Source organism: Strigops habroptila, chromosome 4 (genome assembly GCF_004027225.2).
Source record: "Strigops habroptila isolate Jane chromosome 4, bStrHab1.2.pri, whole genome shotgun sequence".
NCBI lineage: Eukaryota > Metazoa > Chordata > Aves > Psittaciformes > Psittacidae > Strigops > Strigops habroptila.
In genome coordinates, this window is record NC_046358.1 from 19,043,994 (window position 1) to 19,058,716 (window position 14,723).

Sequence of the window (14,723 nt, forward strand, 5' to 3'; positions counted from 1 at the left end):
AAAATCCCACAAGCCAAATTTTGACCATTTATGGCTCAGCCCTTCTTTCAGGTACCCACGTAAGACCACTGAAGACTGCTACTGGGTGATGCTCAGCTCCTTGCAGCTTGGTGACTTCTGGGAAGGCCTTCTGTGTCTGTGTTGGGGCTTTTTTGTTTGTTTTATTTTGTTTTGGTTTTGTAAGTCTAAAGTAACACCAGTTCGGCTTCAACTGCCCACTGAAATTGGTAATACCATTTAATGAGAGTTCCTGTTCACTGTTGTCAGAAAAAAATGTTCCTTTGTATTTTTGTTCTAGTGTTATTCAAGCAGCAGAGACTGTTGGCTTGAGTAAGTGTTATCCAAGCAACAGTCTCCATATCCTTCATTAGGAAACCCTGAAAAGGGTTGAAAAAATGGAAGTGTAGTGAACATTGTAATTTCATTAATATTTACAGTTGTTAGCATTGTACAGAGCTGTCTTTTCAATAAGAAATACTTAGATAAGGCTTTCTTTTCCTGTTATTGAATTACATTGAATAGGTAGGAGTAGATACAGGTTCAGAATCAGACTGTGATGGAGACTGTGATGGAGATGCAGGCTCTGGAGAAGAAATCTGTAGTGTAGGTTGGGCAAAAGATCTTTGCCAGACCCTTTAAAACAGTCTGTCAAAACAGGAGCTCTACAAGAGGGAATAAGAAAAGTGGTATAACACCAGCTACTCGTGTGCTATGTTCATTGATACCAGCCTGTGATCAAATAGTCACTAAAGTACATCAACCGTTTTGCGAGTTCTCTGTCAAATCTTACAGGGCAGTAAGCTGATAGGAGACACTGTCATCTTACACTGTCAAATTTAGTAAGTATGTGTTTACTTTTTTGTGTTTATGGTATGTGTAAGGTTTGGATTTTGTATGCACATTAAAGTTGTCCAGACTGTTAATGAGAAGATTAAACTTTCACTGAAAAATGAAAGCTGAACAATTCCTTTTTGCATGGCAGTTCTGTTCTGACCTGTCAGCCTGTCATCTGCGCAGCTCATCCTGCAAGTCTGTTTTCTAAAGCTAAATAAGCTTTTCATGACACACAAATTGCTCTTTCCCCATCTTCTGCAGCATTTTGAAAGGGTGTATGTGAAGTCTAGCCATACATATTTCCTTCTACTCAAGCTATTCTTTTGCCAATGGCAGGATCTGCAACGAGACATAGAGCAACACACCGCAGGGGTGGAATCTGTGTTTAATATTTGTGAAGTCCTACTACATGATTCAGATGCGTGTGCTAACGAGACAGAGTGTGACTCCATCCAGCAGACTACCAGGAGTTTGGACAGACGGTGGAGAAACATATGTGCCATGTCTATGGAAAGGCGAATGAAGTAAGTCTTTTTCTTACCCCTCCTGAAGAAGCCTGTGGCAGTGTTTTTAAGAAACACTGTAGCTTTTGCCAAAAGCTGAATTTTGAAAAATAAAAAAATCCTAAATTAATAGTTGGCTTGTGATAAAACCTTTCAATTTTTGCATCTCCCTGTTAGAATCGAGGAGACCTGGCGCCTATGGCAGAGATTTCTGGATGACTATTCTCGCTTTGAAGATTGGCTAGTATCATCAGAATGGATAGCAGCTAGGCCTAATTCTTCAGAGGTTTTGTACACACATGCAAAGGAGGAGCTGAAGAAATTTGAGGTGAATTTTTTAACTTAATTTCTTTATGGTCAGCAGCAGGCTGAATGTCCAGACTGCTGAATGCTTAGTGTCTGTTTGAAATGTCTCAATCACTGAAAAAACACCAGTTGGCCAGTGGTGGCATAGAGAACGTAAATAATTTGGCCACTGTGTGGCTGCTAGGTGTCTGGCTGATTTATTTGTTTCCAGATTATTTTTCTTTATTGTGGAGAATCAAATACTATAAACAGACAAGATCCTGCTCTGAGTTAAATATTTGCTTTTTGTAGGCAGGAGACGTTTGTGGGTTGATTTTTCTTTTTTCTTCTTTTCTTTTCCTAATGAGCTGAGTCTGAGCAGATTATTGAACATAGAGGTCCTTCTCTGGATTTAATTTTGCAGTTAGAAAGTCTGTTTTTAAGGGGAGAGCATCATCATCTCTCATGATAAATAGTATCATCCAATCCTTTCCCTTATTGGCAAGGGAACTGACTTCCTTGATTCACCTTGCAGGCGTTCCAGAGGCAAGTTCACGAACGACTCACTCAGTTGGAGCTGATCAATAAGCAGTACAGGCGCCTTGCCCGTGAGAACCGAACAGACTCAGCCAGCAAGTTGAAGCAGATGGTACACGAGGGCAACCAGCGCTGGGATTATCTCCAGAAACGAGTTGCTGCTATTCTGAGGAGACTCAAGGTAATCGCATGGTGGGGTGAGAGAGTGAGGAGCACTTACAAGTTTCTGTAGGAATTACCCAAGGGCAAAACAAATACTGGAGCAACTATCTTGTATTGGTTTTTGTCTTGAATTACCAGTGTAAAAAAGCAGCTCTCACTAAGTATATGGCATAAACATGTCCTTGGTAGATGGGTTCTTGGTAGTTGAAGACTATAACACACTGTCCTGCTGTGCTTTCTGCCTGACAGAGGAATGTTGTATTACACATAAGAATGTACTTGTGACACGTCAGTGAAGTGTCCTGCTTGTCCAATTAAACTGATCTCTGAGCATATATTCTATGCTGTGCCCTGAGGAAAACTTATCACTCCCTGATTTGTAATTACAGCAGTGCTGCAAGCAATTGTCAGGGAAAACTGTTAGATCCTAAAAGTCGGTGAATGAGGCTGTGAGAGTGCTGACAGGTTTGCTCTGTACAGTCAGAGTTTGGGATGTTCTATGATCCCTTTCCTGAACAATAAATCCACTGAGGAGAAATGAGGCACCACAAGCTGCATGTCTATTAGCTTCTGTGGCAGATGGCAGCAGGGAGAGCTCCTCCTGGCTTCCATGCCAAGTGATGCATTGATTACACTGGCATGGTCATCTGTGACCTAGCTTCTCCATTGTTTTACTAATTTTAATGTCATAGTTTTAAGCACTTTAATTAAAGATGGGGCTTGCTTCCTTTGTCTGTCTTTCTTCTAAATTTAGAACAAATTAGATGTTAAACCTGAGTCTAAATAACTGTTACACTGGTATAATAATGTAGGAAAAGGTATAGTGTGGAAGCAGGAATATAATTTTATAAACACATCTTGCACGGCCAAAGTTTTACTGTCTCTCTCATACGAATAGTGCACTAACATAACACACTGTTCCAGCATCACTACAGGAAAGGGACAGTTTTTATACATGGTGCCATTTGTGCCCTGAAGGCCTTTAAAGTGAACAGCAATTTTGAAACAAAACACTGTTTTCAGAGTGCTTCTATGACTACCTTTTTTAGTAACTGAAGTCTTATAACCCTGGCTTGCTTCTTCCTATTCAGCACTTTACCAATCGGAGAGATGAATTTGAGGGGACGAGAGAAAGCATCCTTGTTTGGCTCACAGAAATGGACCTCCAGCTGACAAATGTGGAGCACTTCTCAGAAAGTAATTTTGATGACAAAATGCGCCAGTTAAATGTACGTATCCTTGTAAAGTAGTTGTTTAATATCAGCAGCCCATCTGATCCTATTGGGCTGCCCTCTCTTGACAGAATCATCTTATTTTCTGGAAATTCACAATAGCCGACAGTTCTCTGTAGGACTATATTTGTATTAAGACACCACTAAATTGTAAGGCTTTCCCTGTGAATCAAGATTAAACAGTATTTAAATTCAGACTCAGTGTTCAAGCTCAGTTCTATCCTGCCATTTTTTCCTAACATGGAGTGTCAATGACAGTGATATCTGGCCGGGAAAGGACCACATGCAGGTTAACAGTAAAAGCTACATTCCTAAATTCAGGCGTTTTTTTCTGGTGAGAATTTTTTTGAATTGGCATTAAGGTAGGATCTCTCCTCTGGGTGCGTTGTTTGGAGCTGGGACTTCCAACAGAAATAAGACAGCAGGCGTGTGCAGTGATTCTAAAGAATATACTAGTTCTTTGCTACCTGTTCATGTGCTCATTTCTTCTTTCTCCCTGCACTGTTAATCGTTTTGGGACGTAGATTTACTGTTGTGTAGGCTGGAGGCCCAACCAGGCAAACTAACTTCTTTGTTACTGAGAAAAAGAGAACAGAGGAAAATAAACTGATTAGCTGAGCTCCTCTATCGTGATCCCCTGCAGGCCCAGGACACTGCAATTATATTGATGTACACATGGGTGGAAAATGCCACTTCATTTGGAACTGTAATCCTGCTAATAAAACAAACCTCTGGACCTCTTGAGTAAAAGTATATTCGCCAAATGAAATTAGACAACAATGTCAATTGCTGCTTTTCTTTCACTGCAATGAGCAAGAAGGGGACACAAACCTTAGGCTAGAAAGGTGTGTTGCAGAAATAATTCTTTTTCTTGTGTGTTCCAAATAGGGTTTCCAGCAGGAAATAACACTAAACACCAATAAGATTGATCAGCTAATCGTTTTTGGGGAGCAGCTGATTCAGAAGAGTGAGCCTTTGGATGCTACCGTGATTGAGAATGAATTGGAAGAACTTCATCGATACTGTCAGGAAGTGTTTGGGCGAGTTGCCCGGTTCCATCAAAGACTGACTTCAAGGCATCCTGTAAGAAGCAACAGTTGTTTTGATGCTTGGGCAAGATTTTGATGTTTAAACTGCAATGCTCATTGCTTATCCCTAGCAGCTTAACCAAGCGGTTTGAGTTCAAAGGTGTCAGGACCTCTTCAGTAGTTGTGCCAGCTTTGTTAAATGTTTGTCACCAGTCTTTTCTCCTCACATCTCTCCTGTTGGAACTCCATCTGCAGAATCTGGATAATTGCATGGAAGTAGTTTACAGGGTTAACATTTTTATAGTAGGGGTTTGAGGGCTTTTTTGGTGGTTTTAGTATCGGTTTTTTTCTTTAATTTCAACAGTATGCTTAGAATAGCTCAGTGGATTTCTTTGTGAGGCTGTCGTGGTTTGAGCCCAGCCGGTAACTCAGAACCACACAGCCGCTCGCTCACCCCCCCCCCCCCCCTTCTTCCTCCCCCCGCTCCCGGAGGGATGGGGAGGAGAATGGGAAGAATGCAACTCCCACGGGTTGAGATAAGAGCAGTCCCGCAACTAAGGTATAACACAAAACCACTACTGCTACCACCAATGATAATAACGATTAGTGAAATAACAAGGGGAGAGGATACAATTGCTCACCACCCGCCGACCGATACCCAGCCCGACCCGAGCAGTGATCTGGGCCTTCCGGGTAACTCCCCCCGGTTTATATACTGGGCATGACGTGCTGTGGTATGGAATACCCCTTTGGCTAGTTTGGGTCAGGTGTCCTGTCTCTGCTTCCTCCCGGCTTCCCCTCCTCCCTGGCAAAGCATGAGACTGAGAAAGTCCTTGGTTGGAATAAACATTACTTAGCAACAACTAAAAACATCAGTGTTATCAGCGTTGTTCCCAGGCTGAAAGTTAAAAAAACACAGCACTGCACCAGCTACTAAGCAGGAGAAAAATGACTGCTATAGCTGAACCCAGGACAGAGGCAGAATTTGCCCACTTTCTTGGGAGAACCTTGAATGGGGAACAGCATGCTCTTTACTTATCACTGGGAACATTTAGATCATTCTCAGTTTGCTTTGGCTCGCAAAAAAAGAACATCTATTGGAAAGCCAGGTAGAGGAAGTAACATGAACATCTATGAGCAGCTGTTCATCCCCACATGAGCATCATTTCATTGCTGCCTATTTAGAACTGGGTACCTCTCTCTGCAAACTAGAGAAAGATGTTATGGTGGTGGTTGAGCGTCGTGAAAGAGGGGAGGTAGCTGCTGATGTGAGGATTTTTTGGCAAAAAAGAAAGGAGGCAGAACTGATGCTTCTCTTCAATTTTAGGCACATGGTCTTCGATTACTGCAGCTGACCACGAAATAGTCCCCACTAGTAGCGTATGGCTCAATCGTTAGCTCATTAAGCAATGTAGATCTATTGTAAATCTTATTAATATGCAATAATTGTTATTTATTTTTAGGGATTGGATGATGACAGAGACACCTCTGAAAATGAGACAGATCCAGAAGATTCCAGAGAAATCCAGAATGATCCCTGGTGTAAGAAGGCCATCAGCGAAGGGCCCAATTCAACACAGTCGCTTTGCCACCTTATGCCCCCTACTCAAGGTCATGAAAGATCAGGCTGTGAAACCCCTGTCAGTGTTGACTCCATCCCACTCGAGTGGGATCATACAGGTGATGTGGGAGGTTCTTCCTCTCATGAAGACGAAGAAGAAGCGACATACTACAGTGCTCTGTCAGGTAAGAACCAATTGCCAGCTGTTTGTTTTGACATGGACGATTGCAGGATGTCCCTGTGTGGGAAGGGAGGGGGATTGAGGTCTTCCTCCCACATTGTTGGTTCATTTTTAGGTACCGTTAATAGATGTGAGCAGTCTTATCTCTTAGATGTCTTGATGAAGGGAATGGTATTGTCTAAACCAAGCTTATCTTTTCAGAAACACAAGGGTTTTAGAAACCTTATTTTTTAAGATTGTTTGATGAAAATAGTACCAACTTATTTTGTTCTTTGTCCTTTCTGTCCTTCATTGTTTCAGTTGTTCTTAACAGTTGGAAAATATTAAATAGTGAGGAAAATGACATTATTCTTTTTTCAGATGTAGAAATCACTGAAAATCCTGAGGCATATCTTAAAATGACCACAAAAACTTTGAAAGCATCTTCTGGTAGGCACCTGCTAATGCATGTGTCTGAACATGGCAATCTCCCTGTGCTGCACGCTATATTCCTCAACCTCTCTCATACATAATGTCTGACTTCCTGCCTTGTGTGGACACCATGTCTCATCCTTTCATGGTGTTCTTACGCTGCAGTATTCACATGTACATTACAAAGCAGTCAAGAACATACCATTTAGATTTTGCCTGGTAAATGCCAAAGTGGTTAATGTGCATTTCTTTGTATTGATCCAAAGTCTTTTGGTACTTTCTTGGTGGTTTGCTCTGGGTAGTATCACTTTTTTGGTTGTTTCTAATTTTGATTGCATAATTACTGAAGGCGATAGTTCCGACTCTGCAAGTATTTTTTTGTGGTTTGTGCATGACAGAACTGCGTGTGTCCTGTCTTTTAAATCCAGACCAAACATTCCCCAAATCAGGACATGTCTATAGTTGTCTCTAGTGACACATGTTGCAGATGTGTGATAGTGTTATTGGGATGCAAACTTTCCAAAATCACAGTGCAGCCTTTTTCTTTTATTTTTTTGAATGCTCGTACCTGTGTTCAAGCATTTTCCAGAAGAAACAGAATGTCCCGTAACTGCATGGCTCTCATCTCATTACTTTTAAAACACTGTTCATGTTTTGCAGATGTGCATGCTTTGCAAGGAAAGCTGCAAAACTGTCATTTTTATGCCATAAGTTGATGCCATTTTATTCAAAGCGCTTTCTAACAACACAAAGCAACAGCTTACTTGTGGAGATGGAATTTTGTGCTCATGGTGTATGGGTTTGGTTTTATTTGTTTCAGGAAAGTCTGTTTCAGAAGCTCATCCTTGGCGTTCTCCAGACAGTCCAGTCCACAGGAAACGCCAATACAAACAGGCGGAAGTGGTTGGAAATGTGTTGTCTGATCCAGAGACAAGTACTCGCTATAAGCCAGACTATGTGAGTTGGAAGCTCTATGGGCACTAACCATATACTACACAGTCTGTTGTTCCTGTGTAACTCAATCGTCTTCCCTCCTCCGGCACCAAGGAAAAGATTAGTCATAGGGGGAATGTTCACTTTATGCAGATTATTTCTGGTGGCTCAGGTAACCAGTGAGAGTCTCTATCTACTCGCTAGGGAAGCTTCTTTAAAGCAATTCAGAATAATCATGCTAGGCTCCTCGTAAAAGTCAGTGTCTGGAGGAACTTATTTCCCTATTGTCATAAGACAAATCTAGGAGAATCTAACACACACACCCCCAAGGAGAGGGTGTTGAGTGAATACCTTCCCTTTATACTTACTGACATATCTATCTCCCTTTTCTAGGCAGACTGATTTCAAGGGTACTTTTCTAAAATGCAGCTCACCATTTAATCTGCTCCTGGGCACTAGAAAATATGCCAAAATGGCTATTGTTCATTGGTACCTTCGCCTTGGTGGCTGGATGCCTGCTGTGGCTTTGCCAGCAGCTGCCGGGCTCAGTGGATCTGGACCAGTTGTAAGCACTCTTCCAAGCACAAGATGGTACTGGTATCTGGTTGCTTTTATCGTCAGTAATCCAGTCTTAGTCAATAATGCCAAGACCCAGTATCCAACAAAGACAGTCAGCAAATGTACACTGTCTGGTACATATAGTGCAAAAACAATTAATTTGCCATGCTCAGTCTTGTAATAATTACTATAACTATGGTATGTGTTTGTTTACTGAGAAGGCACAGAGAGCCAGTATAAACTGTTAGCAAAGATGCAGAAGCCCAGTACTAAAACTGACAGCACCACCCAGCCACCCCAAAGTAACAGAAATTAAGTTTGACCTTTGACAGCTTGTTAACCTGCAGGGCTCACCCACCAAAATGTCATTCCAGGTGAATCAGCTCAGCTCTGCAAGCAGCAGCAGCATCAACGAGAAAATTACGACTCCTGACATGAATGATGAAGAACCCCAATTTGACCAAGAGCTTGTGAATATAGCAGCTGCAGAGAAGCAGTCAGGTACAGAGCATTAGGAGTGGCTTTGGTGCTGGCGTATTTGTCCTGTGACTGTGGAAGACAAAGCAGAGATGGCACAAAGGCAGCATATTTGCCTTGGGAACAAAATAGAAGTAAACCAATATCCTCTGAATTGATGTATTTTGCTAAAATTTGCTGAGCTGCCTTCTCACCTGGTGCCATCCAACTTGTGTTTACTGTTCTAAGCTTTTAAATTTTCTGCCAGATTTGAGATTTTTATCACTCACAGTATACTTCTGTCTCTTTGTTGGTTGAAATGAATGGGAACAATTTCACTTCTGTGTGATCCGGAATACTTCACAGACTTTTAATCATATTTCAAACCAAAGTAGTGCATGTCTTTGTCTAAATTGAGATTGCTGTAGTTAATTTTCTCAGTTATTGGTACTCCATATGACAAGATGCTACAGCTCTCATTTACAGAAATGTTTTGTCAATGCTGGTAATGTATTCTGTTCTTCACTTTCTTCACTGCAGTCCTTTCTTCCAAATAGGCCAACAACCTCGTTCTCTTAACCTTTCAGGACCTCATTCCTGGTTTCAGGTTCTTGAGATTGTAATAACACATCTGTACTGCAATCACAAAAGTGAATCAAGTGATACAAAGAAGACTGCAGCTGTATGCACCAGCTTACTTAGGTTATGTCACAAATGGACCAGAGTCCCATACATGGGATGAACAGGAAAACTGCTGAGAAGAGCTTAGATGTGCTTCCAGAAATAGTGTTAGTGAACACACAGGTGGCGTCTGCAGCTCCTTTAGCATGGGACTGATGAATCATAAACCCAAGTCCTAACTGCTGTTAGGATCCTCCTAAAGGATCATACTTTGTCCCATGATGAATTTTGGTGTCTACCAAATCATGGCTTGGCTCATTGAATTCTGTCTCCTTAGATTTGAATTAAAACGTCTTCAATTAATGTGATTAAAATCATGTGTAGCATTACTACATGTATAACTTGACCAGTAATATGAAACTTACAGACTTGCAGAATGTCAAGAAAATTGTGTCTGGATAACAGTAGTACATGGTAGCAATTATTTGGCCTTGAGTAGATTGGAGAATAATTTAGTCATTAGCATCCTTGCATTGGGTTTATGTACTCTTCACCTTACTGAAGATTTAAACGTTTGTCGTTCTATCATTTGTAGGCATTATTGATAGGCAGGAGCTCATCCAAGCTCAAGACCTCAGAAGTGACCTTGAAATAAAACAGAAATTGCAGCAGTGGCAGCAGCTGAACTCGGATCTTAGCAACATCTCTTCTTGGCTTGATAAAACGGAGGAGGAGCTGGAGAAGCTGCAAAAAGCAACAACTCAGGTCAGCGTGCAGGTGTTGGAACAAAGGGTCAAGAAACTGAAGGTAAGTTATGGCATACTGAGAAGTGAGATTTCAAGATGCTCATGCTTTGTATCATTGTCTTTGTGCTCTTGGGATCAGTCGGCAGCATGAATGCTGAGAAGTTTAGACTGGATATTAGGAAAATTCTTCATAGAGATTGCCTATATGAGGCATTTTTTCCATAATTATGCATCATAATAATAATATGCATCAAGTTCCTTGTGGACAGTCTTTATTCTGGTGTAAGACTTCCAATTTCAAGGATTTAATGTCTTCCCTATGGATTAATTATTTCTACTAGAATTATTTCTGTTAGTTCAAGCAGCTACAACCAGTCTCTTCAAGAGAACTTCATTTCATATGTAGGTGTAATAGTCATTCTTGTGTATTGTGGATTCTCAGGCAGGTTGAGTTGTTCTTTAAAGGCTTCTAGAGTTTCTCCATGAGAACATCCTTAAAGTTGAGAGTAAAAGTCTGTTGTACTGTTTGTTGTTTGTTCTAAGCAACTGCAGAAAGAGCTGCTGGAACAACAGCTTAAAGTAAACTTACGTCAAGAACTCACTGCTTATCTGCTGCTTAAATCAAATGTTGATGATGTTGAAACTGATGAGAAGGTCCATGTAATTGGAAGGAAACTGAAACACCTTATTGAACAAGTTTCATGTGACTTAAAAACCATACAAGGAGATCTGGTGAGTCAAAGTTTAAATACTTGTTCATAGATCTTTGTTACTGAAAAGTAATAACATACTGAGAGTAAAGGTATTTATAAAAGCTTGACTTTAAACTAAAGTAGTTACACCTTCATAAGCTGAAAAAAGAACAGTGAAGTCTGGCTATAGGAAAAGCTTCAGCACCACAAGGCTAGTACAGTATAGAAGCAGACTGCCCAGAGATGTTTTGCAGTCTCTATCCTTGAAGGATTTGAAGAGCAGACAGGATAAAGCTTTGAATAAGGGTTTTGGTGTGGTCTTATAGGTGACCTAGCTTTGAGCAGGAGGTTGGACTGGATGAACTTCCTGTTGTCCCTTCCAACCTGAATTATCCTATGATCCATACCAAGTATCAAGCTAGGAGTGTGTAACAAACACATAGGAGTTGTAGTTCATAGCAATACGCTGCTTATCCTGAGAGCTGTCAGATAAAAGATATTTTCAAGTTAATACCCATATGCATCTGTTCCATTACAATTCCTTTGGGTTGTGTATAGTAAAACATTTCTTTATGCTGGAGAACTGGAATATCCGTTTACCACTGATTATGCACATGTAAAAAGGCAATAGTCTGTGCACCCACAGAGAGGCAACGAAAGATGGCTCTTTGCACTTCTCGTGTTATGAGTTTTGAACATGCATTTTAAAGAGGAATGCGTGGTTACCTTTTAGGATGCCAGAGCATTGCTGCTAGTTCCAGGTGACTTGGACTCAGGGGTCTATAATCAAGTCACAGAGAAATCCAACCCTGCTGTGAAACAGGCAAGTATTTTTTCTAATATTTCCCTGTCAGCATACTGCATATTTTGACATTTAGCCTGAAAGTTCCTGAAATGTAATCATTTTACCTTTTAGATGCATGTACCTTGTTACAGAATTTACAACAGGACTTTAAATTTTGTAACTGTCTTCGAGAAATTCTTTGTAGTTTCTGAAACCTGGATACTAAAAGCTATTTGTTTCAACAGATCACCGTAAGGAGAGCTTCAGATGACAGAAGAAGCAGCAGCAGAAGGTATTATTTTATATTCACCTGCCCCATCCCTGGAAGTGTTCGAGGTCAGGCTGGACAGGGCTTTGAGCAACTTGCTCCAGTGGAAGGTGACCCTGCCCATGATCTTTAAGGTCTCTTCCAACCCAAACCATCCTATGATTCTATGATCTCTTGAAGGACAGTGAGAAAGAGATGAGCTGAGTGCCAGCAGAAGCCTGGGCACGTATTGCTCATAGGTTGACATACGTACAGGTAGAGGTGATTTCTGCCTGCCTGTAGTGTCTCCTTAACTGACCAGCTCTGGGTTGCGTCTTGGTGAATGGTTTCCTTTAGCACTCCTGCTCCTAGACCTCTGCACCAATGTGCAACCTTGGCTTGTCTTTACTCTTGAGAAAATACTTCTTGTGCCGAATGGGGGACTATTCCAGTTGTAAAACCTCCTTTAATTTCACCAGCATTGCTGGAAAAAGAAACTCACAGCTTAGAGCCACTTAGCAACAACACTTACAAACAGACCATGAAGGACAAAGGTAGAACTTCGCCCCCAGTACATAAGGGCCTATTCAAAGGACAGATCTCAGTAATGCCAAGACAGAGAAGAGGCTAACCAGTCTGAATGATGGCTTTCCTTTATACTTTAATACGTATTTAGAGTGGTTTGCCTCCAGGGAAAGTTAAGTTTGCATCTGAAAATAGGATAAAAATGCAATGATTTAAACTATTGCAAATAAATGTTTCTTCTTCAGCAGTAAGGACAATAAACCCAAACCAGCAGCTGGCTTCCTGTTGAGCAGCCTTGCACACTTTCAACATACAGTTAGTGTATTTTCCTGTAGATGGGCAGCCCTACATCTTAGAAGGGTAGGGCGAACCCTAGAGACCAAGTTAAACAACTTGTTTAATCCAAACTCTAAAGTGCCTTTTTTTTTTCCCTTTTTTCTCTTCCTTTTCCCCCCACTGCCCCACTTTTTATCTCCTTTTCAGAGGTGAAAGCCATCCACAACCTATTCAAGCAACTCCTCAGACTCCCTACTTCTTTTACCGTGTATTACGAGCAGCGTTTCCACTTCAGTTGTTCCTTCTACTGCTTTTACTAGTGGTTTGTATAATTCCATCTTCTGAGGAAGACTACAGCTGCACAAGGGCAAACAATTTTGCCCGTTCTTTGCATCTGATGCTGCAGTATCTTAACGGGCCTCCACCAATTTAGGAAGCAGCCCATGCCTCTTCAGTTATACCAAAACACACTCTTTTGGACTTTTAAACTATAAGCAACACACTTTATACTTTAACGCAATAGATAGATTATTTTAGAGGTTAAGTTGTCTTAAACTTGCAAGATTGTTTTATAGGTTGTCTTAAACTTGCAAGATTATTTGATAGATTGTCTTAAACTTGCAAGGTGATAAAATACTGAGTAGATGCAGAAACTACATCACAGTAATCTTAAAGATAGCACTCTGTCTCAGGTTAGCATAGCAAACTTTGGGGTTTAGTATCATCAAAACTGTAGAAGAGGCACTTTGGCTAAAATGATTACTACACACACTTCTTGTTACCTGTATCTTTTAGCACTGTAGTCACTTGTTGGAAACACAAAAAAATATTCAAAAATATAGTTTTGAATCTTTGTTATCGTATTTTATTTGTCTAAAACAATAAATGGATGCACATTTGTTTTGTATTACATATTGTGTTCTAGGCGCTAGGACTGCTGTGTTGTCTTTTTATACTACCTTTGAAATAAGAAATTGTTGCATTGCATGGAAGTGGTTTATAATGCACATATTTTCTAGATGAATATGATTATGTAGACTATCCCTGATGTATACAAATCATGTAATGACTTTTTTAATGAAAGATTTTTTCAGTTTTTAACCTGCTGAATAGTGTACAGTATCTTTGGAGAGAATTGTGCATTTTTATAAGCTTCATCTTTAAAATGAAACTGACACTTGGCAATGGCTAGGAAATCACTGTGTACAGTCAGCATTGCCATTGCTTCTTGGTTGTACAGTTTGAGTACTGTCATTAAAATTTTGCCAATGTCTGGAGGGACTCTTGGTGTGTCTAGTGGGGGGGCAACCAGCCGTCTGTTCCAATAGTGCTGACTCGTCCACTTCTGTGTATGCCAACTCAGTCTGCATCCTAATGCAAGTGTCAGAAGCAGCATAACCACTCGTTTGTCAGAGCAAGAGATTAAAAATTGCGAGTGGAGCCTGTGTTCAGTGGCACAGATCCTTTCCTTTGCAACTGACTCATTTCCTGAAGGAAGAATACAAAGTTGAACCAGCTAATGCTTATTAGTAGTTCAAAATGCTGAACTATTTGCCCCTGTCCTGAACTGATTTTCTAATCCAGGAATTAGGGCAGTGCTGGAGAGAGGTAAGGAGAGCACGCCAAGGAGAGCTCAGTTGATTGTAAGAGTTTTGGTTACAGTAAAATTACCCAGGAATTAGCCAATTTCTGTAATGGTTACCTATAGAAAAAAGGATTTATCATTAGCCTGTAAGAATTCTCCCACCCTTTCTGCACTTGTCCCTACTGGCGATTGCTTATTCCTCATCTTCTGGAAGGGGGATGTATGAAGCAAGTTGCTTTGCATTCTTATGTTCAGAGAAAGACAGTCCCTGTAGCAAACTAATGGCTTCTTCCCTGCCTATGGTTGCAAAAAAGCATGGCTTATTTCCAGGATACTATACTAATATTTTTAACTGATATAGTTAAGCTTGCAAAGTTAGCAACATGCAAAGTCAAAGCTTACAATTTGGCACATCTTATAGTAGTACCATACAGTAGTTTACATCAACCTTGTGTGCTCAGGTATGGGTCAAGGTATGCCAGCTCCATGCTGATTATGTCTCAACCTCAATCCCAAGCGCAGCACTGAAGCACCTCTCCTGTGAAGACTGGGTTTGTTCAGCCTGG

The 14,723-nt window shown here is 40.8% G+C and overlaps 1 protein-coding gene across 2 annotated transcripts in view; it reads left to right on the forward strand.

The window, feature by feature from the left end:
* SYNE2 (spectrin repeat containing nuclear envelope protein 2) overlaps positions 1–13,849 on the forward strand; it is a 188,542-nt gene extending 174,693 nt beyond the window's left edge. For both annotated transcript variants that reach the window (XM_030482846.1, XM_030482847.1), the window contains 14 exons: positions 1,171–1,358; positions 1,515–1,665; positions 2,158–2,340; positions 3,413–3,550; positions 4,442–4,636; positions 6,045–6,327; positions 6,684–6,752; positions 7,555–7,691; positions 8,600–8,726; positions 9,898–10,109; positions 10,592–10,780; positions 11,474–11,563; positions 11,770–11,816; positions 12,780–13,849. In XM_030482846.1, coding sequence (XP_030338706.1) covers positions 1,171–1,358; positions 1,515–1,665; positions 2,158–2,340; positions 3,413–3,550; positions 4,442–4,636; positions 6,045–6,327; positions 6,684–6,752; positions 7,555–7,691; positions 8,600–8,726; positions 9,898–10,109; positions 10,592–10,780; positions 11,474–11,563; positions 11,770–11,816; positions 12,780–13,005 — 2,235 coding nt within the window. In that variant the 3' untranslated portion in view covers positions 13,006–13,849. The remainder of the gene's footprint in view (positions 1–1,170; positions 1,359–1,514; positions 1,666–2,157; positions 2,341–3,412; positions 3,551–4,441; positions 4,637–6,044; positions 6,328–6,683; positions 6,753–7,554; positions 7,692–8,599; positions 8,727–9,897; positions 10,110–10,591; positions 10,781–11,473; positions 11,564–11,769; positions 11,817–12,779) is intronic.
* Positions 13,850–14,723: the final 874 nt, after the last annotated feature.